This window comes from Anas platyrhynchos, chromosome 5 (assembly GCF_047663525.1).
Source record: "Anas platyrhynchos isolate ZD024472 breed Pekin duck chromosome 5, IASCAAS_PekinDuck_T2T, whole genome shotgun sequence".
Taxonomy (NCBI): Eukaryota; Metazoa; Chordata; class Aves; order Anseriformes; family Anatidae; genus Anas; species Anas platyrhynchos.
In genome coordinates this window covers 30513445-30539840 of record NC_092591.1, presented here as the reverse complement: position 1 = coordinate 30539840, position 26396 = coordinate 30513445, and the positions used below count along the sequence as shown (strand labels likewise).

The 26396-nt window shown below is 54.1% G+C and overlaps 1 protein-coding gene across 2 annotated transcripts; it reads right to left on the bottom strand.

Moving 5' to 3' along the window:
• Window positions 1-516: 516 nt before the first annotated feature.
• NUP160 (nucleoporin 160) lies at window positions 517-26313 on the bottom strand. 2 transcript variants are annotated; one of them, XM_027458975.3, is made up of 35 exons: window positions 26057-26313; window positions 25210-25420; window positions 23918-24140; window positions 23699-23777; window positions 22861-22975; window positions 22052-22210; window positions 21029-21106; window positions 20719-20816; window positions 19895-19979; window positions 19365-19433; window positions 18565-18648; window positions 17985-18155; window positions 17769-17868; window positions 15973-16153; window positions 15235-15350; window positions 14979-15139; window positions 13723-13856; window positions 13339-13409; window positions 11824-11983; window positions 11247-11316; window positions 8396-8494; window positions 8030-8149; window positions 7109-7204; window positions 6927-7021; window positions 6067-6163; window positions 5884-5989; window positions 5628-5788; window positions 4555-4615; window positions 3678-3788; window positions 2847-2970; window positions 1994-2095; window positions 1577-1718; window positions 1238-1363; window positions 1047-1151; window positions 517-951 (listed from the first exon to the last, which is right to left on the bottom strand). In XM_027458975.3, exons 1-35 carry the CDS (start codon window positions 26257-26259, stop codon window positions 865-867), a joined length of 4200 nt encoding a protein of 1399 aa, XP_027314776.1. In that variant the 5' UTR covers window positions 26260-26313; the 3' UTR covers window positions 517-864. The 2 variants fall into 2 exon arrangements, with proteins under 2 accessions (XP_027314776.1, XP_027314777.1); XM_027458976.3 differs by having other exon boundaries at window positions 15973-16138; window positions 26057-26312.
• Window positions 26314-26396: the final 83 nt, after the last annotated feature.

The following is a 26396-nucleotide window of genomic DNA, read 5'->3' as shown; positions in this document are numbered from 1 at the left end:
TGTTTAGGGGCATAGCTTGATCCTACCCCATAAGCAGGGTTCTGCCCCAAAGCTCTGTCCTGCTCCTCTAAGCAACAGTCCCTATAGTGATTATGCCCTACAGCACCGTATCACCTCAGGATGTTCCCACCATGCTGCCCTACATGGCTGTAAGCCCCATTATACCCCCACACATGCCCTTAGAGCTGTAACTGTTCTGCCCTATAGTGCTACCCCCACAGCTGCCTTGCAGTGAGGTTGATGGTGCCCTGGCCTGTAGGGTGTGCAGTAGTACAGGGTGCTGCCATGCCCCTCAACCCATGGGGCTGTAACTCAGTGATGCCAGGCTCATGTTATAGGGCAGTGGTGCTCGATCCTGCCCTGCAGGCCTGTAGCTCCGTCCTGCCCTACAGCAGAGCAGTGCTGCGCCTGCCTGGCCCCATAGCAGCCCCCTAGAGCTGTCCCACAGCCCCACATCCTCTGATCACAGCTGGGCTGGAGGAGGCAGCCCTGGAAGCACCCATCCCCACACAGGCCTTAAAACAACGCTTCGCTTTTATTAAAGTTCTTCCAAAATGACAACAATAAATAAAAGAAAGGCCGAGGCCTTCCACATTGTACATATATGGCGAGAGGGGAACTGCCCCGGGGGGCTGAGGGGCTCCGTAAAAAAAGACTGGTGAGGGCAGTAGCACAGGCTGGGTGCAGGGACAGAAACGTAACACTGCACTGCCTTGAACTGGACCCTCATGGAAAAAACAAACAAACAAACAAGTAAAAATAGCACCGCTGGCTGAGCGAGTGCAGGGTGGGGCTTCCATGAGCTCATACAGCCCCATCACCTCGAGCAGGAGCTGTTCCAGGGCAGGGAGCTGGTCCCTGCTGCTAGTTGTGCCGGTACAGGCGGTCCCGGGAGGCCAGGCTGACCTTCTGGTGGTAGTCCTCCAGCTTCTCATGCAGCTTCTGGTAGAGCTGGGAGAGGGGCAGGGTGCGGTCAGAGAAGGAAGAGGAGAGGAGGCAGCGGGGCGGCCCCGTGGGGAGCCTCCCCCTCATCCTCCCCCACCTACCATGACGTTGTAGTGGTTGGTGGTGCTCTCCTGCAGGGCCTGGAGCAGCTGGTCGATGGCGGTGTAGGGCAGCCACACCATGGGGGCCGTGGCCGACAGCGGGTGCTGGAGGGGAGAGGAACCCTTGTGCCTCGTGCCCATGGCAAAGAGGAGCCCCTGGGCCACAGTCCAGCCCACCCCAGGCTGCTCACCTCAATCCCAAAGTACTGGTGCCCCTTGCCCAGCACAGCATCCACGTACTCCAGCACCAAATCCGCAGCCTCCTCCAGCAGGTCGTAGTTGAGGTAGAGGCGCAGCAGCTCGGCCGCATCCACTTTCTGCAAGCAAAAAGAGCCGGGGTCAGCCCGGCTGCTTTGGGCACAGCCACCCCAGGGCCAAGGAACCCGATCCAAGCCTCAGGAGCAGGCACAAAGCACGGGAGGAGCGTTCCTGAAGCTTGCCTCTCCTTCAGGAGGTGCCTGCCTGGGCGCTTTTTTGGCCCAAGCCACCACGCAAGCCATGCCAGGTGGTGACGCTCGCCCTGTTCTCACCTTGTAGCTGTTAATGAGCCAGTTGGGCAGAGGGATCCCGTGTGCCAGGAGCTTGTTGATGACGCAGCGATGGTACAGGCTGTTCTGCGATGGGTAACGCTCCAAATAGGATGACAGCAGCCGCCAGGCTTCATCCGTGGCGCTGCAAGGCAATATTTCCCCTCAGCAGCCCTGCCAGCAGCTGCGACTGCCTGCAGTGCCGCGGCGTGCCCCAGGGGACCCGTCCTGCTGCCTGGGTTCGTGTCCCAGCAAAGCAGGTTGTGCTGCATGGCTTTTTGGCCACCCCGGTCCCTTGGGTCTGCTTTAAGGCAGCCACCAGACAGGGATTTATGAGCTGCTGACCCTCAGGGCTCCTGCAAGACTTTGCCTCTGCTCAGAGAGCGGCTCTGCTCCCCTCCACCAGGGACACGGGCTTACCTGGACTCTTTGGTGGTGACCAGCGCAGAGAGCTGGTTTGCTGCTAGCCAGTCCCAAGCCTCTGCCTGTGCTGCCTCCCCTTCCAGCTGCAGCTTGATGCACCTGGAAGACACAGAGCAGTGCAGACAGGGCTGCCTTCAGCCCCATTGCTCGGCCTTGCCACAGCTGCCGGTATCGATGCTGCCCCTCTGAGGCCCATTCCAAAGCAACAGCTACAAATTAACAGGCTTGGCAGGGAAAGACGGCTGCTTGAGTGGTTCCTGAGCTGCTCTAAATGCCCAGGAGGAATTAATAAGTGATGCTAGCAAGCTCTCGGGCCTGAGCTTGGGTAAGGAAAGCTCTCTGTGCATCCAGCTCCCCAGGAGCTCGGCAGGCACAACGCAACTTCTGTGAGCGTGGAACAGCAGCAGAGAGGAATCCTGAGGCTGGGGACAAGCAGGAGAACAAGCAGCTAGCACAGAGACCACAGAGAAGAGCCCGTGCTCTGCCCACCGCTGTTTTAAAGCTGCTCAACACAGCTTGAACAAATCTGCACGCAGCTCACTGAGCATCAGCAGGAGCCAGCTCACCAGAAGGGTCTCCAGCTGCTGGCTGGGCCTGGGTGGGATCACCTGTGACTGTCAGCCCTCTCCTCAGAGAGGAGAAATCTCACCAGTACTGCTCAGGGGGCTCCTTACTTCTCCTTTTCACACGTGAAGAGGAGATCTACCCCAAAACTGCTACAACAGCAGCTGCTGTGTAGCTTTAGCAGCCACAAGGAGCAGACAGGTTGGGGCAGCAGCGAGGTGCACCCCACAAACACAGCACGGGGCCTCGCCTCGCCCCCCACAAGCTGCAGAACCCTGCTACGTACTTGAAAGTGAGCCCCTCAAAGACGGGCGTCAGCGGCAGCTTGAACGTTTGGCACAGGGTGATGGCGGTGTCAAAGAGGCCGGCCCGGACCAGGAGAGCAACCATTTCCTCAGGAGTGGAGCTGCCTGTGGGAAAGCACAACCAGGTGAAAAACACTGCAGCAGCAACTCTCATCGCAGGGCCTGAGGCTTTTTCAGCCTCAGGAGCCATCCCTGGGGAGCCACTCAAGGCAGCAACGCTCCCTGTTAGAGCGCAGTGACCCGTTTCTGCATCAGCTGGAGAGGGACACAAGCAGCAACACAGAGCCCGCAGTCAAATGCTGGCACTGTTGGGACAAGCAGGGAGGGGACAGCCCTGTCACAGCAGAGCTGTGTCCCAGCAAACAAGGCACCAGCTCAGCTCTGCCAGCACCAGCAGAAGGAGCAGTGGCAAAAGGCGAGATGAACCTGCGATGCTCGGCTGCCCCCCCTGAGCAGTTTGTCCCCAAACCAGCTTCTCGGTCCTCTCACACTCCCTTACTGGGAATTAAGTCTCCTGATGATATTTACATGGGAAAACTGTGCATGTGTTCCATAGTTTGTACTAAAGAGGAGCAGGATATACTTAAAGGGTCAGGGTGGGAAGCAGCAGACTTGCAGGTTTCTGCTCCTCGAAAGACAAAACCTTTGGTAAGCTGCATGTGGTGGTTCACACCTGGAGACAAACCGCACAGAACCTGTCAGCTCCTGGTTTTGTCTCGGGGTCAGAACTCATTGCTCCTTCCTCGCCCAAGCTATGACAGTACTCTAACACCTCGGGGGAGAGCGAGGTGGCTGCTCTGCATCCCTCTTACCTGCCACAGCGGCTGTCGACAGGTCATGCTGCACCAGAGTCAGCCGGATCCGGGCCAGCACGCACTCCTTTTCCAAATCCTCTAGCTCCAGGATCTCGATTTGGCGCGTTGCTGCAACAGATGGACATGAAGGGCCCTCAGCATTAACAGCAACAACAAAAAAAAAAGCTCCTTTGGCAAGGTGCAGAACCATTTCCACCTCTCTGCCGTCCTCAGAGGAGCCATAGCACGGGAAGCACCAAAGGAGGGATCAGGTTTTGCTGCCCTTCCTCGCTGCCTCAAAGGGTGCACCTCTTGTCACAGACCTCCCACTCCTGTCACAGAGACAGCTTCCCAACTCACCTTGTGTGTGGGAACAGCTGCTGCTCTGCCTGCCCAGCATGTGCTACAAAGGAGCTCATTCAGAAAGAAAACTATTTTTAAAAATACCTGACCTTAAACTATTCTAGAGTAATGCTGATGAGGGTCAGGAGCCCAACCTGACCATGCAGGGCAGAGGCCTTGCCAGCAGATAGGAGCTGCACCAGCAGGGCTTCCAGAAACACAAACAAGAGTTTTAGGGAACAACTAATTGCCTCACAAAGGTGTTGTTTGTTTGTTCTTTTTTAATTAGAAGTTATTCTCACTGCCCATATATCAAACCACAGAAAAGGAGGCACAAATTCCATGGGGAAGAGCCACTGCATAGCAGCACTCTAACTGTGAGGCAGCAGCACTGACAAGTTAACTTGCTCACAACCCCCCAAATTATTAATCTGCCAGAGATGAGCTGCCACGAGTCTCCTTTCAGCTCGCAGGGGAGCAGCAGAGCTCCAAAGCAAGGGGAAAAAGGTGCAGGACCACAAGATACAGGGCAACACCAGCACTAGGCACTTACTGGGAACAGCCGTGTACTCCCCATCGTGGCTTCTCTTCGGGGATGCTCCAGGACGCTCATACTTGCAGGAAAAAGCAGAAAGAGGGCTGATGGCCAGTTGGTTTCTAAAGGACTAAGCACCTGACACACTCCAGCCCTCAGCTCTCCTTTCAAGCTTTGATTTGAATCAGAAAAGCCGTGCAACTGCTGGGCAGTTCAGGTTACCTTTGTTTATCTCTGGCTATCAGGAACACAGCACAGTGTTAGACAATCAGGCTGTGGTCACCTCTCCACGATCAGATTTGAAACACAAAGCCTGCTTCAGTAATTCTCGTTTTGACTGGATTGGATTCACCAAGGTCTGATTTGTCCTCAACAAAAAGCATTATCTTCATTTTTGTGGAACTTGCAGGGGTGTAGAAATACTTCTTGCACCTTTTACAGGCAAGTTTCTCATAGAACTGAATTCCCCTCATGCCCCTCTCTCTCCACATTAGGAGTGGTGTGGGACACGTGAAAGCACGGCCTTGTGTCCTGGTTTCAGTTAGGACAGTTAATTTTCCTCCGAGGAGCTGGTAGGGTGCAATGCTTCGGATTAGGGGTTAGGCTGGGCATCGGTCAGCGGGTGGTGAGCAATTGCAAGGTGCATCACTTGTTTTGTACACATTATTATTAGTAGTACTATTATCATTATTATTATTATTGTTATTTTCCTGTCTTAATAAACTGTCTTTATCTCAGCTCACAGGCTTCACTTTCTCATTTCTCTCCCCCATCCCAGAGGGAGGGGGGGAGGGTGAGCGAACGGCTGTGTGGTGCTGAGCTGCCAGCTGGGTTAAACCACACCTTGCAAGTCTGACACTGAGCAATCCAGCAGCAGTTTCCTGTGTGTGCCACCTCCCTCCCCCAAGTTGCCCTGGCTCCAAAAAGGGGCAGTGACACGAGGGTGATGGCACCAACAAGGTGGGAGAAGACCAAACACCTCTGCTCGTTGCATTGGAAAGGATTTTGGAAGCACCTTCCCGGAGGTACAGCTCTAAACCTCCCTGCAGCCAAGAGCTCAGAAGTTTGGTAGCAAGCCCAGCATTTCCTACCACAGCTCCTGAAGCTGGCTGCACTATCCAGGCGTACTCTGGGCGGATCAACCGTAAGCAGTTAATGGCAGCGAGGAAACAGTTCCCCTGCTTCTGGAGCCCCCTCAGCGTCCGCACCTCCCGGCCCAGGCGCATGCCGTACTCAAACATCACCGTTCCAGCTGCGGAGACAAAAGGGGAGCAATCGGCTCCGCCGCCCTTCCCTGCTGGTCCCACGGGCAGGGCGAGGAGCATCCCGAGCCACCCTGAGCCTTACCCTTGCGGTAGTTGTGGCGGTAGATGTGGAAAGCGTAGAGCAGCTCATAGTAATTGTGGGTCATCAGGTCCACTGCTCGAGCGTGGGACTCGATGATCCCCACGACCTGCGACACAGAGAAGCTCAAAATCCCTCTTCGGAAGAGCCACGGCCCCCTCCTCCCAGCGCGGGCTAATTAATTACCTCGTTATGGAGGTTCACATAGGGGAACTCCACCAGGTCCTGCAGCTGGGAGCGCTCACAGAGAACCACCACTAGCTGGCGCAGACAGTCCAGCTGCCTGCGGAGAGAACAAACACAACCCTTCTGGAAGAGCGGAGCAAAGAGGGACATGAGCAAACCCACCTCCAGGGTGCAGGTTTTACGCCATGAATACACTGCTTTGTGATGAGCACCGGGGGTTTTGCAGGCTTAGAATAAAGAGGTCCCTTCAGGCTTTCCCTGTGTTGGTAACAAAGATCCTGGACAGCAGAGACAGCCCCCCTTCTGCCTGGGCAGCTCAGGAGGGCAGTCTCCCTGCCTCAGCTCTATTTGGTAATGTTTTCTCCTGCCTCTACACCAGAGCTCATCCCTACTTCTTCCCTGAATGTCCGTTACTCCAGCTTCCAGCCATTCCTGCTCATCACACTCTTCTCTGCCGCTCTGAAGCTTCCTCTACCCAGTAGGTACAAGCCAAAATTAAATCTCAAATCTTCCCTTTATTAAAAGGAATTGATCGGACTCCTAAAGCTGTTCAAAATATAGTGCTGCATGCAACCCTTTAGCCCATTTTTTTTTGTTTGTTTATTCCCTGGATCAAGGGAAGAGTTTTCCTTTCGGTTTCCACTTCTAAAATCCTGCCGATAATAACCGTTCTTAGAAAAACAAAGCGTGCCTTTTTAAACACACCTTTACATAAGCTAAAGCAGAACATCTTAATGCAGAGGTCGTGCACTACCCTGAAGTGTCATCTTCCTTTTGGTTTAACAGAAAAATTGAAAGAGGCAGGCACCTACATGGACTTCCAAGATGAGTGAGCATAAAGGCACAAAACTGTCACCCACCTGCTTGGATCTGGGTTCTGCGTTAAGGCTACATATGCTTCACTGTTGTGTCCTAAATCCAAGTGGTGTTTGAAGATGCAAGTCCTCAAGGTAGCCTGAAAACACCACAGAGCACGTTTCAAGTTATAAAGTCAAGAAGAAATTCCCGTGTAAGCTCTCTGAAGAAACATCTTAACCCATACCTGGCTTCTCCAGTCATCTGCCGACTCCATGATAGCCAGGGAGGCCAGCTGGATGACCAGCTCTGGCAGGCCAACCATGTCCAGCAAGCGCAGAACCTGGGGACAACAAAGCTCTACGTGGGCTGCGGTCCTACCACAAGGGTCAGTTTGGGGAGGTTTTAAGAACTACTCCTGCCCCACTAGCCATAAAAACAGCCAAGCGATTTTTGCCAATATTTCTAAGTGGTTAGACCAAAAACCAAAACATTTTGGTAAACTGCAGAGGTCTGAACCAACCCAGCACAACAGGTCCAGGCCGTGGCCTTTCTGGAGGATTCACCTCTGCTGGAGCGTGACTTTCCTGAAACACAAACCCCTGTGGTTACAGTAAACCCCTGTGACAGAAAAGTAAACAGTTCTGTCCCCAAGTATGCACACAGCTTACGAGGCAGAAGTTCCCTCTCCAAGGTCACTGGACAACTCTTGGGCTTTCTGAGCTTTCAAGTCAGAGAATCCCTTAGGAGGAGTCTAGGTCCAAGCTTGCAGCCTGCCCAAACTACAGCATTACGTGAGAAGAAAGATCCTATCTCAAATTAAAGACGTTAATTTTAACTCGTCTCAAAGCTTAATAACCTTCCCTTGAGCAGCATCTCACATCTAGCCTGGACACGTCTGGCTTCTGCTTCCAGCAGCTGGATCTCAGAGTCCTCTGCTGCTAGGAAATTAATAGGTGGAAAGCACCTAGCTTTTGTGTTGTAGTCACCTCATCGTCACCCCCCAAAGGAGCTAAATGGGCTGCATTGACATTTTTCCCCAAAAAAGACCATGTTTTCTGAGTCCGAAGTCCCTTTCCCAAAAGCTGAGCAGGAAGCCCCTCTGCAAGCAGTGCTGGTGTGGAATGACTCGGTGCTCAACACACACGCCAGATGGGCTCAGCTGTACCTTGTTGTAGTACTGCAGGCGCGGCGTGGAGACCATCTCGCCCTCCTCAGGTTGGATCAGCCTGTCCAAGAACTCTTCTCTTCCCACCTCTGAGGCAGCTTGGCAGAAGCAGTCCAGGGCCTGGAAGCACACCAGAAAGCAGCTCGTGCATGCCTCTTGGGGGACTGGCCCAGCCTGCCGTACCAGAGAGACGGCGCTGCCCGTTCCAGCACCAGCCCACAAGAGCCACCCCAAGAGCCGATCGCACTGCTCCCCTCCAGTCCTGCTGTTTGCCCAAAAGAGGCAGAGCAAGAGACTGATATTTCCTGCCCCCATCAAATGAGGAGGTCCCATACCCCCAGTGCTTGCAGGAGACAAGTGCCTCACCTTGTGGCCCTCGCCCATGACGAGGTAGCACCTGCCCATCATGAAGCAGCAGGAGCCCATGTTCACGTGGCACCACGGCTGCAGCAGGCGGATGTACTCCTGCAGGGAAGGAGGAAGAGGAGCTTCAGTCACCACCTGGGTGCGCACAGAGCGTGAAGGGGAGCACACACGTGCGTGAAGGCACCAGGAGAACCAGCAGAGCAGGTGGGAGAAGAACGGTGCTTGTGGAGCAGGGCAGGAGAGGGAGAGAAGCTGAGGGAGACCACAGGCCACAAGCTGGTTGGAGTGCTGATGGCAGCGAGGACAAACCACAAAAAAAACACACCACAGACGCTGGCTGATACAACAGGGCGATACAACTCGCCCTGGCCCTGTGCCTGCTTTGTTAGGATAAAATAAAGGCTGCCAAACCTCGTCACCTATCACAAAGGGGCTAGGAGATGTGATAAAGACTCAGGAGCCAGCATCCTTCATGCCTGGGAGAGCTGTGTTTGTTCCACACGCTCAGGTGTGCCAGGCCCACAGGCTCTGGGACGCAGCAGGAGGGACGTGGAACGAGGGCCGGGCAGCAGAGGCCAGGTTTTGCTGTCCCACCCCAGCGTTTGCACACACTGCCACCAGCAGATACTGGCCTACTCCAGGCTCAGGTCTGCAGAAAGCCACGTGGCAACACATCCTCCGAGCCCGGATTCCCTGCTCAGATTAGCCAGCTACAAGAGATAAATCCCACCCCGGACTCGCTTGACAGCTTGTTCTACACAATAAGCACCAAGGATGGGTTTGGCCCTGGTCCCAGGGCAGCGTTTTGGTCCCTAGCCCTTCTCTGCGTGCGCCTGTTACTCGCAGGGTGCTTCCTGCAGTCACCTCTATTTGGGTCACCGCGTGCGCACTCGCGGGCAAAGCTGGTGTTAGCTCGCTGAGGTCAACGCACTTAATCCACGTTTACGTGACCGACTGGGATCAGTAAGCGTAACAGAAGGCAGCGGGGAGGAGGAAGAGCCCGCTCCTGCGGAGACAAGCCTCTCATCTCTCCTCGAGGCGGGATGCAAGCGAGGAGAAAGCAATGGAAGGAAATTCAAAGCGTGCTCACGCCACGAGAGCACATATGCCAGGAGGCAGAGCGATGCTGCCTGAACCATCCCGGCATTTCCTGGCTCAGAAGCTCTGCGGATTTGACATTCTTCTCAGCAGCGAGAACACAAAAGAAAGCGGCTCAGCCCCCAGGTGTAAGGGACTGCGAGAATAAAAGTTCTGCTAAACATAGGAAAAAACATCTCATTAATAGCACCCTGCCTAGCCCTGAATGCCTTGAGGACTGTCGTCAGTAGGGGAATGAAGCGTGTCACGTGGCGCTGCAGCCAAGAAATCACGCAGTTCAGAAGTAGAGCACGAGCAGCTGCAGCTACCAAGCCCCTGGAGAGCACAGGAAGAGACGTTCTCAGTTCCAGGAAAACAGGGAACTGCTCAGGGGATTGGACTTGATGATCTTTCAAGGTCCCTTCCATTCCCTAACATCGTGATTTCTATTCAGAAATAAACCCTGAAATACAGCAGTCTGTGAAGACACCTGAAAAAAAACAACAAAACAGCTCGCTAGGCACTGCTACCAGGACACAGAGCAAGGCTAGTGAGGGACGGATGTTATCTACACCATATTTTACTAGTGAGGGTATTTAAGAAACAGATGAGGCCTCCTGAAGCTGTATTTCTGCTGCTAGGTTGCAGCCAGCCTTCTGCATCCCCCTGTCCTGGAGGCAACGTGTTTGCCACGGTGCCGCAGTAGAGGGATTATCAGCAGCTAATGAGCTATTAGGTTACAGGTTCGCCGCGGGAGTCAAATAAGCTCCATGAGGATGCGACCTGCCCGCACCGCAGCATCCTGCTGTCAGACAAGCCCTGGGAGGCTGCAGTCCCCCCCAAAAAGGGGGCACAGTGATCCTGAGAGCTTGAGTCTTTCACTTGTTTTCAAGCAAATCCAGAGGAAACGCATGAGGCATCTTAAATAAATCCAAGACAAACTCTGCTGCGTTTTCCAGGTATGAAATATTTCACAAGAAGCCCTTTGCAGGGGTTGAGGTGGCCACTAAAAGAAACAGGATGGATGCACAAGGAAGATGGAAGTTATCTGCTACCTTACCATTCACCAGGCTGACACAGTGTTAGATGCAGATCTGCCAACTGCCCAGAAGAATTATTCCTTGCAGCCCACTTCATTTGCAGGGCAAACTTCCAGCCCTGCACCTCCAAAGAGGAGTCATGGGATCAGAGTCATGGGAAACGTCAGTGTGTGTGTGAGCTCAGATGGCAGCAGCCATGGGAAAGCAGAACAAAATCCAGCAGCTGGACAGGGGCTGCTTTGGGGAGCTTCCTAAACAGGGGGGTAAGGCAGCTGCGCCCAGAAATCATACTGCATTGGCCAAAGCACAGACCTGCTACTGAAGAAAAAAAACATGTGGAAAGAGACCATTGCACTCTCTCCTGCTCTTCCTCTTTCAGCTCCTGAAGGCAGAAGCAGCACTGGTTTTGCAACCCTGCTGGAACGCTGCACCCCGCTGAGTCTGCCGAGGAGGAGAGCCATGCCAGGGTCCAAGTGGAGACATGCAAATAGCTCTCCCGAAGGGACTGCTGGCAGGCAAGACTCAGAAGCTGCAGCCGACGCAAGAACCTCTGCGTGGAAGGGAAGCAGCCAAGCAAGAGCTGTTCTTTTCAGGCTCTTGCTGACTCTTGGGCACTTGCCTGGCCAGCTCCTCCTGTCTGGGCAGCACAAAGCAGGGTGCTTGGCATTTCTTGGTATTTCTTGGCATTTCTTTGCTGTGGAAGCATGGACAGAGAGGCAGCACAAGTCACTCACCTGCAGCTGGGTGTACTGACAGCTCCCCATCAGGCACTCCGGGAACAGGAAGCCAGGATTGCTGGGCCATCTGAGCCGAGGTTAAGGAACATAGGGCAAGCTGTTTCGGAGAGCTCAGAGCGCTGGTCTGAAACCCTGCACATGCTCTCGTTCAGTTTGTGGGGAGGAAGGAGAGAAGATTAAGTTGCTCTCTCTACGAGTCATTATTCTGTAATAAGATTTATCCATATTAGAACAAAGCCATTAGTACATCTAATCCACAACTGCCCAAATCGTGTTACCCCTCCAGATCTCCCAGCACCGCACCTTGCCAAGTCAACTTTCCAGAGCTCAAGGGCTTAAAGTCAAAAACTCAAATCCTTTGTTGTGCACCTCAACGGGATGGATTCAGTGAAATCTTGTAACACCCACAAATCCCGTTAACACTAACAACGGTCACTTGTTCCGGAGACCTGCCTTCGAAATTTGGGTGTGGGAAACTTTGGGAAGAAGAAGCTGGGCAGCGCACAGCCCCCGAGCACTGGGTTGCAGCCCAGCGAGAGCACGCACCTCGCGGTGGGTTCAGGGCCAAGGATACAGGAGCGGCAGAAAGTCGGCCACTATCGCCGTGATGAGATGGGGCCAGTTCAAGCTTGTTTCAGCCAGCGAGGCGTTGGGTTGCAGGAAGAGTCGAGATACGATGTGCTTTCTGGCCACTTCCCGAAAGAAGAGCTCCACGATTGTCTGAGGGCTGGACACTAAAACACAAGTTCAGAAGCACAGGAGAACGGGGCCCGCAGCAGAGGCCCCAGGCTTCCTGCACCAAGCTGCCACGCTGGGCTCATCGCAGATTGAGCCAGAGCAAAACAGTAAGCATGTTCAGCACCCAAATGTGTTGGTTTTGGATTTCTCCTGACGTCTGGTTAAGTCAGAGGGAGCAGCAGGAGATCAAAGAGCCACATACTGCAGTGTTTATTAACCACAGCTCAATTATAACATGAAAAGGAGCAGCGCTCTCTCTCTCTCCAGTTGTTCTATTCGCAATCCATCTGCGGCTCTCTAACACGAGCGAATGTTTTGCAGGGCAGGGCTGAGGGAGTGCTGATTTTGCTATCTGGCTCTCTTCAAATGCCTCCCTCCTCATTCCAGTCCTCTAAGCAGTGCAATCTCTCATTAGCTAACTGTTTTCAACGCCTCTTCCCAAGCTGCCACCTCCTTTCTATCTTCCCCACGTTTCACATATTTTTCCTGCAGCACAGTGGCCAAACAGGACTTTCCTCATGAATGGGCCAAGAAATAACCCACGACACTGGCACACACAAAGGATGTTTTCAGTTTTGCTTTCATGCACTGACATTTACGTCAAGGCAACTGCCTCCTGAACCAGGACACTCACAGAGAGTTCAGACTCCGAAGACAGAGCACAGATTCCCCCAGGCCTGGCAGCAAGCTCCGCCACGGAGCTTCCCACTTACTTTTTCAGCTCCCTGACAGGTCTCAGGCTTGAAGTGCCACACAAATTAGCTACAGCAGGCTCTTACCTGTGCTTTCTCCTCCTCCCTGCCCTGCTCATCTCCACTCTCTGTAACTATTTCAAGGTACGTATCCCTTAATTAAGTTCCTTTATATTCTCCCCCAGTAGGATTTCCAGCCCCCTCCCACTCCCGCAAACCGGTAGCTGGAAGTGTAACATTTTGGTGGTTTGCAGCAAGACTTTTACAACGTGAACAAATTATCAGCTGCAGTTTCCCACTCGAGCTAGTGGCCATGAGCAACACTCACATCTGAACCCTCTGAACTGCAAACTACTGGAAGCCCAGGCCTGTTGGGGGATGCATTTTACACTCTCTCCCTTCCCTAAGCTGCTGCTCCTACTCGTTAAATGCTAGCAAGCAGGACAGACCTCGTGTGACCCACTACACTCACTCCAACGTTGCAAGACACTTTCTGGTTGTTAGTGGACAGCAAGACAAATAGCTCCACAGGAGCTGGGGTTGTTCAAACACACAATCCATTAGCTCGCTGCATTAGCCATTTCCCTTGGGTGACAGAGAGGGAGCTTAAGTAGTATAAATAACAGAACCCAAGAGCTGGCAAACTGTGGGCATCTTACCTAGTTTATGGGTTGTTAGAGCAGTGGTGTCTGCTAACTCCAGCACAGAGAGATGCTGCAGATTAGATTCCCTAGAGAAGAAAAAGCCATCAGTGCAGAGACAACAAAACGCCTCTTGCTTTAATTGTACTCATTGTTCAACTCGAATCACTCCTACTGCTGAAAAAGGCAACAGCGTGCAGAACAGCGAGACCTCAGACGGCAGAATTAGCACAAGGCGAAGAGTCAGCTCCAAACAGGAAAAAAAAAAAAAAAAGCCCTAGCACAAGCTGACTCCGAGAGCAATATTCCCACAGCAACCACCACCGCCTTGTCCTGGGAAGGGCATTTCAGGCGGCTTTTGCAGCAAGCTGCAAAGTCAGAAAGGGCAAGGTAGGGACTCACAGTGTGTCAACAGGGACGTCCGACGCCAGGCACTGGCTGGCCCACCTGATCAGGTAGTACGACAGCAGCAGAGGGGAGGTGCGGTGCAGCAGGTCCTGCTGCGACTGGAACAGCTGTCCCCCTCCTAAAACCACCTGCAAGCAAAGCACAGGGGCTGGCACACACAAGGGGTCAAGTAAATGTTTTGTTGGCCCAGGTGCCAGGGGAAAGTTGGGCAGGCAGAGCTCTGTGCAAACAGAGCAATCGTTTCCCTCATCTGGCAGCAGCTGCTGATAGCAGGGAGAGCAGCAGCAAGGTGCTTGGCACTGCTGCAGTGAGTCAGAGTGAAGTCACAGCTTTGCTGCAGTGATGTGCAGGGACTGCATCCCTTTTTACACCTCAGCTGAGAGCAGTGTGGTTGGATGACATGGGAGAAAAAGGAACCCACGCTTGTGAAGGACACAAGTGCGCCAAGGTGGCAAGGCAGCAGCTCCTGCATCAAGCAAGCAGCAGTCACGTGCCTTACGGCCCGCCAGAGCCTGGCTCCAGAAGGGCACCTTGCAATGTGCTTTAAATGCCACCAGGGCAACCTTACCCAGGAAGAAGGGGATTTGTTTTCACCGAGGAAACTACTGCAGTAGTACCTCCGAGCAAATTATGCTGCTTTAAACACCCCTGCGCTTTCCTGGGGACCAGCTCCCCTCAAACCATCAGCACCATGGCTTGTGGGGCCGCACAGCCGCGGAATCGCCCCAGAGCGCTCTGCCCCACAAACACAGCTGCCATCGTGGCAGCTGCTGGCACTGGCTGGAGCAGCCTCATACAGAAGGCAAAGCCACGGCCTCTGGGTAACCGCTGCTGCTGCGAGGCAACGGAGCCGCGCGCTGCACCCCCGGAGAACAAGGCTGCAATTGTCAGCTGTGTGTGCCGGGCGCGCAGTGGTGTGGGAGGGACGGGGACTAGATGGGAGCTGTATGTGCTCAGGCAGCCCCGTTTCAGATGGGAGGCTGGAAACGCTGCCCTCCTCCCTCAGAGAGATTTGCTTCCTGCTTCCTGGAGGCTCAAGCATGGAAACCGGGAGGTTGGGTGTGAGCAGCGCACCGCTGCTTTGCTTAGGATGACAGGAGAGACTGCAGGAGAGAACAGGGCTTGCCCACGCCCCGGGCTAGTTCAAACAGCCACCAGGGCTTTGTGGGAAAAGCTCACAGTCTGGCACCAGCAGAACCCAGACCCAGAGTTCAAAGAGCGTCCTCAGTAGCTTGGAGGGCTGTACTCACAGGATCTCCAAGCCGCAGCAACAGCTGTTGGAGGATCAACAGGTCCCGACAGATCAGGAAACGGATCGTGGCAATCTTACATACCCCCCAGCAAACCACGCTGACAGCCGTGCCGCTGCCGTACAGCTGGGTGAGGTTCAGGCGCATATTTAGGGGATGAGCTGAAAGGTAAAGTCACCGCGATAAGGGGAGGAACTCGACCGACAGGAAGACTCGCTGAGCGGCTGCTCTCCCAGCCCAAGCACACTGCTTTCACCTCTTTCCATGTCAGCGTCTGTCTCGTAGTCCATTTCTCGGATGAGCACCCCGATGGCATGGATCGGGTTCCTGATCTCCTGCAGTTTGCTGTGGATTTCCTCCATCACATTGTCCCTGAAAAAGAAAAAAATTGACAAGATGAGGATTAAACTCAAGAGGGCTCCCTTTCCACCCTTACCAATCCTCTCTGCAAGGGAGTGTATCTGATCGGCTTGGACATTCCTGAAGGGAATCCTTCTGGCTCAGCTTTATGACTGTGCCTGCAGGGACCGGTCTATTTATTCCACTCCCCCGGGCACCAGGAAATAGCAGCCAGATAGCTGGCATTCCACGGGGAATGATTTCAGGAGGATAGCGCAGTAACCACATGGCTTGACCACAGCTCTGACCTTTACCTGCTGTCTGCAGGCTCTTGCTTTCCACACCGCAACAATCACCTAACGAGAACTTGTTCCTCTTCTGCCCTGCCTCACCTCAGAGCTGCCAAAATTTCTGCTCAGGAGGGCCCCAGGCAACAGCGGGGGAAAAAGGGGGAGAGAGCAAGGTGGAAATCCCTGCTAACAGGATATACTCATGCTCCCCACCTCTGAGGTGGGGTGGAAAAGTCTCCCGCAGCACTGGGAGAGCCTGCATGTTCTGAATGTGCTTTGACGCCAATGGAGGACATCTCCAGGCAATCCCTGCTCAGCTGTCCCTGCCTGCCTGCAGGGGAGCTTCTGCAGAAACGTCTCCTTACGTGTCATTAGCTATCAAGTCCTCCAGGATCTGCTCTGCAGCCTTTTCTGGAGGCTGGAGGCGGGAGCAAGCCATTTCCATTATGAATGCCATTTCCATGGAAATTGATTCTCCGATCAGTCGAAGGCACTGGACAAGACAGACAACATCACGAGACATCTCCAAATCTGCAATGAAAGAATCTAACTGTATATTTACAAGAGATTTCGAAGCAAAGATGGGAGGACCATTCAAAGCCACTTAGTTCAGACCATCATTGGCAAGCCACCAGCAGCAGAGCGGTCTCAGTCCCACGTGTCAAACTGACCCTGACCCCCCTAAAAACTTGGCAGTCGGCAAGGGAAATATTTGGGCTTTACTATTCGGGAAATAGAAAAAATATTGATGCAGCAATTAAGCCATCACATTCCTGAAGATTTTTCTCCAGCTACAGGTTGAAAGGAAACAAATTAGCGTTTCTCTGCTCTTGCAGTGCACAAAGCAGAGGGCTCGAATCGCTCAGCCCTGGTGTACGTGCCAAGCAGGAGCCACTCCTGCTGCAGCAATTACCCTTTCGCAGCTGAGAGAGGATTTTCACATTCTCAGAAGTGTTCTGAAAACTCATGGCCAGGGGTTTACAGAAAAAAAAAATCCCTGCTTTGCCACGCAATGCTTTGTGTATGTGTTTTTAAAAGATCAAGTAACTTTTTTTGAGAAGTTTGAAACAGACAGGGCAGGCGCTGCTGGCCTCCCAGAACCAGCCCAGGCCTCCAGCTTTCCTTCCATTAGAGCCAGAAATAGCTCGACCAAGTGGATGATGATGATTCTTATAAAAATAATTACAAAAAAGGCACTCAAGCATGAAAATGGAACTTAAGTAACATTTTCCACTGCCTTTTTTCTTGTGAAACGTCATTCCACAGGCAGCAAAGCACAGAGGGCACTGTGGTGGCAACACTGATGCCAAATTTTGCTCTCCCTGGAATTTACTTCCAGAAGACCAGAAACTGCCCAGTCCCCAACCACGGCTCACCTGAAAACATTTCAATAAAAACTTAGTTTGCAGAATTGGACAGTTGAGCCCAGGACACCCTATCTGTAATCTTTTCAAGGAGTTTGTTCCACCAGCAAGGCACAGAGACTGGGGAATTGTACCAAACAGAAGGGCTCGCACCCATCAGAATAATCTGGTGGGGGCGGCAGAGCTGAGGAAGCATCTGATTTAGAAGAGCTAAAGCTTCATATCGGGGGGTCACCAGCTAACGTGATATAAAAATATGAAGGATTTTTGATGGAACTGCCCTCCTGGCATGGGCCTGAATTCACCTGGCAGCTTTTAGACTGATGCAACAATGCAGAGGACAAACGTGTGCTTCTGAATGCCAGGCTCCCCAGAAGGGCTAAAAGGACCTGCCAGGTCTGTCCCACAGACAGGGGGCACAAAAAAGGCACCGGTAGCCAGAGCCTACCCAGGCAGTTTGGAATAGCCCAAGGGCAAAGGATCACGTCACTGTCACCGAGTGACATGTGGCCTGAAATCTAGGATTCTTTCTCAGTAAGTCACCTGAAGTGACTCATGGCAGATTCACAGCCTCAATGTGATTTTTTTTAGTTCCTGCTCTGGGCTCCACAGCAGGTTTCACAAAATACGGCTCCCTACAGATGCCGAAATTAGAAAACTATCCAAATATAGATAATCAAGGAGTGAGGAGCATCTTCAGCAGGGCACTACTTGAACTCCCACGTCCCTCTGCCCCAGGTTTCCCTGAAATACAGCGTTGCAGCCTCCCCCAGCTCAAGAGCTGTCTCCTCACTTACCATCAAGGATGGCAGCATCGTCCTCCATCAGCAGGTGCTCGTTAGAGAGGAGATAGAGGTGGTCCACCAAGGAGCAGGGCACAAAGAAAGACAGGGACCCCTAGAAAGGAGAAAGCCCTTCTTTGAGCTCCCCAAATCCACCCCTCGGACAGAAGTCCCCAGAGATCTGCAGGCCAATGGGACAAGGAGCCCAGAGCCGCTGCTGCCCGGCCTCACCTTCTTCAGCAGGCACACCATGCTGGTGTAGGGGTTCAAGTGCAGGGCCAGGGGCCGCGAGAGAGCTTCCTGGTACTGAAGGCAGCAGGCATAGAACTTGGACCAGAACTCCACCTGCAGCTGCCAGAACTCCTCCGGGGAGCACTCGTATTCTGTCACGCTGCCCTGGAACTAGCGGGACCAAAAGAGGAATTCAGATGAAAACAGGCAGCGCACGAGAGAAAAAAACTGAACTGCTTGGACCACTGTTTTGTCCCCTGTGACTAGTGTCACACAACTGCACTGTTAAGGATCTGCAAAGATTTATTGCAGTTCTGTTCCCCACCTCCTTACAGAGGAAAATATTTGTTATTTTTTTTCCACAAAGGATTCCAAAAAAGAACAGTGAATGAAAGAGACAGGCAGGAAAAGAGGATTTTATTTCCTTTAAAAAAAAACAAAAACACCTCACATAGCTTCTTTTGAGAGACAAAGAACAAAACACAGCCTGGGGTCACACTGCACCTAACCTAACTCCACTGCACCATCACAATACTACATAAAGGGGATGACAAAATGTTACGGGGGAAAAAAAACTCACCTCGTTTTCCACAGCTAAGGTAACCTCTTTTTTTAACTCGTCCCACGTCAGGTCCATGTGTCTCTCAGTTCCTTGAGAAAAGATCTGAAAAGCAACACAATAAACTTTTACTTTAAGTCAAGAAAGCTGCCTCGCCAAGGTTCAGGCAGCATACAGCAACATAGAACAATTGCGCCAGCACCATCCAGCGATTTGCAGGATCAAAGTATGAAAAAGCACGGCTGGCTGCTAAATGCAGGGCATGTGGAGGTACAGCCAGCTCCACTCTGTGTGTGGAACCAGAGGAAGAGCCCGTCCTCCTGGCAGGCAGAGCACTGGGACGAAGGGGAGCGCTGCACACCATCACACCAGCTCTTATGCCTTGCCATGGGCCTCAAAGTCACAGCACAGAGAAACTAAAAGAGTAGCAAAAGTTTGGCTTTTCTGCTTTTCCTGAAAAGGCACCACTGTGTCGCCTTGCCCTGCCCTTCAGTCCCAGAGCTGAGCAGGTATATCCTGAGGAACAGTGCTACAGAGGACGAGCACCTCCATTCACCTGGCTCAAGCAGCAGGCAGCAAGCTCTGCAACCTGCTGAGCTCTCCAAGGAGAACAGCTGCTGGGCACCAGGTTCTGCCTCCCGCCGCCAGCACACGCTGGCTGAAGTACGGCACAACAGCCGCCGACTTGCCTCAGTGACTCCTGACAGGTCCACAAACTGCCACACGCAAATTGGTGGCAGCCAGGAGTGCCAAGTTCAAAGGAACTGTGAGTAACGAGAAGCTGAACAGAGAGAGCAGCGCATAAACGCTCCCTCACTCACCTGTAAAGCCTTCTGGATAGCTGCGTTTGTGAAACGGCCAGGCATGAAGAGATACTCTAGGTAGGTTTCCTGTCAAGAAAACAAGACAGATTTACTGAACTGTGTGTCGAGAGGAGAGCATTTAAGATACTGCTTCTGCTCCTTCCTCTCATTCACAAGCTCATCCCCTGGATCTGTATTTTTCTAGCTTCGTTTCACCCTGACACCCTGCTCCAACCTCTCCCCTTCCACCCCATTTGCAGTTCCTGTGGCTGCACACGGCTCCCCACGTGCTCCAGACCTTGTTTATTCACACATCGCGTCTCAAGGCTCCCTCCTGCCTGACTTGAAATATTTCCCTTCTCTCACCTCCTAGCTTCATAGCCAGGCTTAGTGCCTTAATGCTGTGATGAGAGCCTCAAGCTCGTCCTCTTTGCCTTGGAGTCATTTTGTAAGTGTTACAATACAAATTGTACACTTGAGCTGCCTTAATGCTCTCCTTCTGGGCAGAGAAGCCTCATTAGTTCTCGTTGCTTTTATATCCAGCTCACCCTGGGGTCCTGATCATGCCGAACCGTCACCTCCTCCTCAGGCAGAGGCTGCACGAAGACCTGGTTCCACTGGCCCGCGACATTTCTGGGAATTACAAGAACAGGATCAGCTTCACATTGCAACGCTCCAGCGGAGCGCCTCCGGGAGCAGTCACCCAAACCCAACCTGTCTCTTCCACAGACTCTGCGGTAACCTCCGGTTTGGTAAGAGAGGAGCTCTGACTCAAATTTCACCAGCAGAGCTCCACGGTGGCATCCCCAGCCCTGAGCTAACAGCACAGGCTGGGCTCCTTGGTGTCCATTGATGTTCTCTCCTTCACACCTGCTCCCTACATGACTCCCAGACTGACCGGTAGGTTCTTCTGCCCAAACCTGAACTCTCAGCACTTTTTACCCAGGATGGAACTCCCTGGCGTGGATACACACCAAACCAACCCTCCCAGCTCTGTAAAAATAAGGCCAATGTTTTCACATCGCTGATCTTCTCAAAACACAGTATTTCTTGAAAGAGAGCAGCCAGTTCTGCTGGAAGGAGCTGTTGGTAGAGCGCAGCCCTCCCTCAGACGCTCACAGCAAGCCTACTGCCCAGCTTTCTGCATTTTTCACATTCCTGCAGCTGAGCTGTAGCTTTATGATAAAGCAGGACAGAAAAAATCCTGTAATCTGCACTGCAGGAAGACACAGCTGTGCATGTGACATGCTGTGATGGGAAGAACTGGGAAGAACTCCTCACCCTCCAGTCAGCAGAGACAGGTAAGAGAAGAGTCAAGGTGCTAGCTGGGGGCTTTTAACCAGCAGCGTCTGGGGCTGCTCCAGAAACTCACTGCTCAAAGTTGATGTATTTCACCACGGTCTGGTTCTCCTCGTTGTGCCACAGGGCCCAGATCTCCGCCGAGGTTAAGGCAAAGTCGACCAGGGTCTCCTACGAGAGAGAGCAGATTTACTTTCTTATCACACACACGAGTACGGCAGGGACGCGTGTAGTTAAAAATAGCAAAACATTCCCTCCTATCAGTTAGCCATGCTTTGGAGAGAATTCTTTATTCGCAGTGAAATCCAGGCCTCTTGCTTTTCGGTGAGGAACCCTCCCCCTTATCTTGGTACTTCAGGGGAAAGCCCAGCCCCAGCGCTCACCTGGGAGGAGAACAGCGAGGATATGTGGTCAAGGCTGTAGCGGTTGCTCTCGGTGCTCACCAGCTGGAAGACACAGAACTACAAACACGCCTCGTAAGCCATTTTGCTCGAGAGCAGCTACACCAACAGCCAGCATGCAGCAGGGAAAAAAAGAGCTCCTCTCCTGTCCTGCTCCCTGCCTGATGCCACCATCCCCAGGGCCCTGGTGCCGCAGCTGCCTGGCCGAGGGCCAAGCAGAGCACGCCAGGCGCTGGCCGGGCCGAGCCCATGCTCTGCGCCGCGTGCTGACGTCCCCGACTTCAGACTTGTTAGCAAGGACGGCCTGATCTGCCCCGACTTGAAGGATTTTTAGTTGTATTTTGAAAGACTGGACTAAAAAAACTGTAATGCTGCTGGTTCCTGCTTGTGACAACACGACGCGGGCAAGAAAGGAGATGGAAAAAGCCCCGGATCCGCAGGGCAGCTGCTGCAAACCGAGCTCTGCACATTCCTACAGGAGCAGGCAGAGCGCTGGGGGGACAGCGCAAGTCACAATGCACAGAGTACAACTCTGCACTCGAATCCCCCGGAGAAACAAAAGGGCAAGCTGTCCCACAGATGAGCGCTGTCATTCCTGTCCTGCTAAATTTATTATTGACTGCACAAAGTGGGAGCTGCACAGAAAGCGACGTTTGGCAGCACGCAGAGATGCGTTTGTGCACTCCCAGGAGCCTGACACACACATGCTCTCAGCGTTTCCATGCTTTTAGCTCCTTTCAGACCTTTCCCACGGCACATCTCTTCTGGTAGCATCCCCAAAACACACGAGGTGCATGAGCTTAATCCCACAGGGAACTCCACCCCCAGGGCGAGGGCGCACGTGCCTTGCAGTACTTGGAGGACAAAAAAGTCTCCTCCAAGTGCCACCACCACCCCATCGAGGCAGCCAGGAAACCTTTCTGTCTTTTTTGCCTTGTGCACAGCCTCCGAAGAGGACTGCTGCACTTCCAGCACTCGCAGGGAGGAACCCCCGTTGCTCCATACCTGCCCTCGCTTGGGCGCGTGCATGTACACGCCGAGGTAAAGCCCCAGGGACTGGGAGAAGGCCAGCCGCAGGCGGTGCCCGGTGCCGGCCGCGAGCCGCAGGTCCCTGCTGACGGGCACGAACTCCAGCAGATCCGCAACCATCAGGCACATCTGATCCTGCAGGAAACACAGGAGACAGCGCCACGTAACCCCACTGCGCCCCTCCAGGAGCAGCGTGGCCAGACCCTGCACAGATCCGCCCCCAAAGGGTGTGTGTAAAGCACCTGCACGTGTGCTGGAGCCGCTCTCCCCACCTCGCCTGCGCTCTCCCACCCAGCCTGAATACCACGCAGCCTCCTCCCCTCCCTCGCCACACACACATTCCAGTGCAGATGGGCCGTGAAAGCAGTTGTGCTGCTCCATTAGCTCTGGCACCAACTTTTGGAGTGAGCTGCACGCAGCCAGCAGAGGCTTTTATTAACTTTTGGTGAAAAGGAGCCGCGTTATGAAGACACTCTTGTTACCACAGCAGCAGAAAGCACATTTGGTGCGCTGCCTCTTACCTTGGGGAGCTCCCACCTGCCTGGACACTCCCCTAAGTTTGGAAATAACCCCATGCTACCCGATACACTACGTAGAGAAAACCCACCCGCTTCCAGGGTGTGACTACAAACACCCAGTGACAGATTGGACAAACTCTGCAGAAGTTCACCCAAGCAGTTTAACAGGAGGTAAGTGCCAAGGACTCAGTCTTTGCTTCTCCAGCCTCAAAACATCACCCAAGCACTGAAGGAAGGCGCTGCTCCCTGAGCCCAGGCCTCACTCACCTTGTAGGACCACATCCTGAGCTTGTGGTCCTGGCAGAGAGCAAAAACAAAGGCATCGTGATCCAGGCAGTGCACGGAGAGGCTGACGGGCAGGTCTGAGGGGCCACAGTCACCCCTGAAAGCACAGGTGTTATCGCAGCAGGTTAAAAGGAAACCAGGGCACAGCTCCAGGACATGGGTTAAACACTGTGATGGAAACCCCAGGGTTAAGAAAACCAAAAGCCAGCTGTCTGGGACCGTAAGCAAGGAGTGTTTTAGGACCACGTGGGCCAGCACAGAGGGGCCCCGATGCTGCTAACGCCCACTTCTTCAGCAGAGCTGCCACATCACCCCCAGCCCATGCCAGCAGAAGGCAGGTGAGGGACCCAGCTGGAAGCAGGGGCACGGCCAGCCCCAAGCAACGCGCCCCGATGGTCGCCGCATCACCTCCCACTAACGGGGCCCCCAAGTGTGGTTGTGCAACCCCAGAAGGAGCCCAGTCTGCGCCAACAGCAACGGGCCTGACATTTCGGAGCAAGGACGAGAACCTCCAACTGCTGTAATCCTTAATCTGCGCTGGCTGCGAGCCACGTCCTGGGCAAATCCCTCCTCAGAGGCCAATTACTCGCTATAACACGCTCGCAGACGCAACGAATCCGCAGCCCCCCATTAAGATGGGCTAATCCAGCCTTCAATTCCCAGCTTCGGCACCGCGACAGGGCCTGTGACCCAGTTAACTTTTCTGACAGCGTTCACAGATGCTGACTTACCTGCCTTTGACTTCAGCCAGAACCAATACCTACCCCTACGTGAGAAAATTAAAAGAGCTAACTCCACCCGTTTGTCCCCAAACACCAACCTGATGGCAGTCGGCATCCACCCGGTAAGGAAGCGCTGCACCACCGAGCTCTGCTTCAGTTCCACCACCGAAACCGTTCCTTGCAAAAATAAAAGCAAGACTGAGAAACAAACGCGCCGGGGGCTGGCCGACAAAATATTTGCAGAGAAGACACACGTGACAAAAATCAAACCAGAGGAGCTGGAAAAGGAAAGGCCACTTCCTTATCCACATCCTTACCTGGCACATCGTGAGGGGGCAGCTTGATGACAAAGATGCCCCCCGTTGCAGAGGGCAGCGCGAACAGAGCCTCCCCCTCGCTGCTCAGCCAGGCTGCCGAGGCCACTGAGTTGGAGGCCAGGCCCGGCACGTTGGGGATCAGGTAGTAATTGGCAGGGTCTCTGAAGTTGATTTTGCCGATATCTGTAAACACGGACTGAATCTGGCTCTCCATTAGCAGCTCCTGGAGGAGGGAAACAGAAAACAGAGTAAGCCTTGAAGGCAAACAGAAGTCACAGAGGAAACAAACCGGCACTGGCAGAACCAAAACTGCAGCACTGCTACACGACGGAAAGGATTTTTCGCACCCTGCCACTTGTCTTCCTTACTTTTAAGCCAGGACAGCTGCTCTCGGGGAGCAGCTGGGGTCTTATAACACATGGTTTCCCAGCAGAGCGGTCACTCGCTCCCTCCTCCAGCAGGGTTTTGTCCCCAGCACCACCACGCCAGGCCCAAGCACCACCAGCAGAGCTGCTCCCACCCTCAGAGCCTCATTTCCAGCGATTCCCACGGCTGCTGCCTTGCCCGCAGCTTGGGCAAGTTCGGTTCTGAGCAAAGCAGGAGGCCAACAGCTGGCTTGTCCTGTATCGGGCTGGTTTTCCAATAGCTCTCATTTCTGTGTACAGAGCTGCCATGCGCTGATCAACGCACAGGTCTACCTGGCCAGGAATTAGAGCACTTTGGTCATTCCTGATGATTGTCAATCAATTTAACTGAAAAATACCACCTTGGATATTGTTTGAGTAAAAAACTAAGCCACAGAGTTTCTCCCCCGTGAAGTCAGAAGATTTTGACAGGCTCCAGCTCCCCACCTCTAGGCACACGCAGTGGTTCCAGCCCAGGGTACAAACCCCACTCAGAAAGAAATCAATAAAAGTGCTGCAAAGGCAGCCATTCGGCACCTCCTACAAGCAGACAGATGCCCAGCCAGTTTTCGAGCAACGCCGTGACTTCCCCAAGCCCCCTCCTCTGTTTTAATTGTCGAGGAAAGCCCAGGACAGCCTGGCTCTGCCCACCCCCAGCCCACTCCAGGGATGGGGTGAGCACAAGGGGCAGCCTCGGTGCTGTGCAAACGCTTTTCAATGAAAACCAGAACATCAGCGTGCTACCAACACTGCTGTGGTGTGTTGATATCCGAAATGCAGCACTGGATGAGCTGCAGGGAAGGCAGCTTCTATTCCTTCACCGTGTTTAAGCAACGTGCCGAGCTCTCTGAGCCGTGTTCAGGTGTGGGACAGTCTCCAAGTACTCACGCTGCGATAGGAGCAGGCCGGATGGGGCAACACCACGCGGTGCACGCTCTGCACGGTGACCAGCAGCACGACCAGGTGGCTCTGCACCTCGCAGATGTGCACGCCGCCCGGCAGCAGCGGGCAGCCCTGGATGCGCAGCCGCACGGCGTTGTTCAGCAGCTCGTTGTCCAGGGACTCCTCCACCAGCTCCAGCGTGTCCCCTGATGTCATCCTGAGGGGAAAGAGGTTTGGGGTGAGGGGAGGACCGAGATGAGGGCAGGTAGGGACAGGGAGGGGAGCCAGGGGCCCTCACATGCCCCCCTCTGACCCTAATCACCCCAAAGCTCAACTCTACCTGCCCCAAAGCCCCCTACATACCCCCCCCTCTGACCTTAACTGCCCCAAAGCCCCCCTCATCCCCTCAACCCCCCCCAAGCCTACCTGCCCCAAAGACCCCCACATACCCCACTCTGACCCTACCTGCCCCAAAGCCCAACCCTTCTTGCCCCAAAGCACCCCCCCAGATACTATCAGCCCCAAAGCCCCCTCACACCCCCATCCAACCCCACCTGCTCCAAAGCCCCCTCATGCCCCCCTCCAACCCTACCTGCCCCAAAGCCGACCCCTTCTTGCCCCAAAGCCCCCCCTAGATGCTATCAGCCCCAAAGCTCCCTCATACCCCCCTCTGACCATACCTACCCCAAATCCCAACCCCTCCTACCCCAAAGCCCCCCCATCCTCCCCTCCATCCCTACACATCCCAAAGCCCCCTCCACATCCCCCCAGCTGCTCCCTGCCCCAAAACCCGCCCCTACCTTCCCCAACCCCCCCCTCATCCCCTCAGCCCCCCCCCCTTCCCCTCACTCACCACCTGACGAAGCGGTTCCTGGTGGCGGCCCCCAGCTGCGCGCACTCCCGGTAGCAGAACCCTCCGGCGCTGTCCCCGTAACGCCCCAGGGGAAGCGGCGAGGTGCCGGGGGGGCTGAAGGCCACCTCCCGCCACCGCCTCGGCGGGGCCCGGGCCGCGGGGCCCAGCTCCAGGCAGCTGCGCTCCGCCAGCCCCGCCGCCATCTTGTCGGCCGCCTTCCCGCCCGAGCCGCGCGGGGCACCACGGGAAATGGAGGACGAGGGGGGAGGGGGCGTGGCCTAAAGGGAGGGGGCGTGGCTAAGCGGAGCGAGGCAGAGAGCGGGGTGGGCGTGGCTTCGGG

Excerpts from the sequence above, each read along its gene's own strand:
- NUP160 (XM_027458975.3), bottom strand. The coding sequence starts at position 26,259 with ATGGCGGCGGGGCTGGCGGAGCGCAGCTGCCTGGAGCTGGGCCCCGCG. Across the intron at positions 22,976-23,698 it reads TGGATGCCGACTGCCATCAG|GGGTGACTGTGGCCCCTCAG; the intron begins GTTGGTGTTTGG and ends CTGTGCTTTCAG. Across the intron at positions 22,211-22,860 it reads TCAGGATGTGGTCCTACAAG|GATCAGATGTGCCTGATGGT; the intron begins GTGAGTGAGGCC and ends TGTTTCCTGCAG.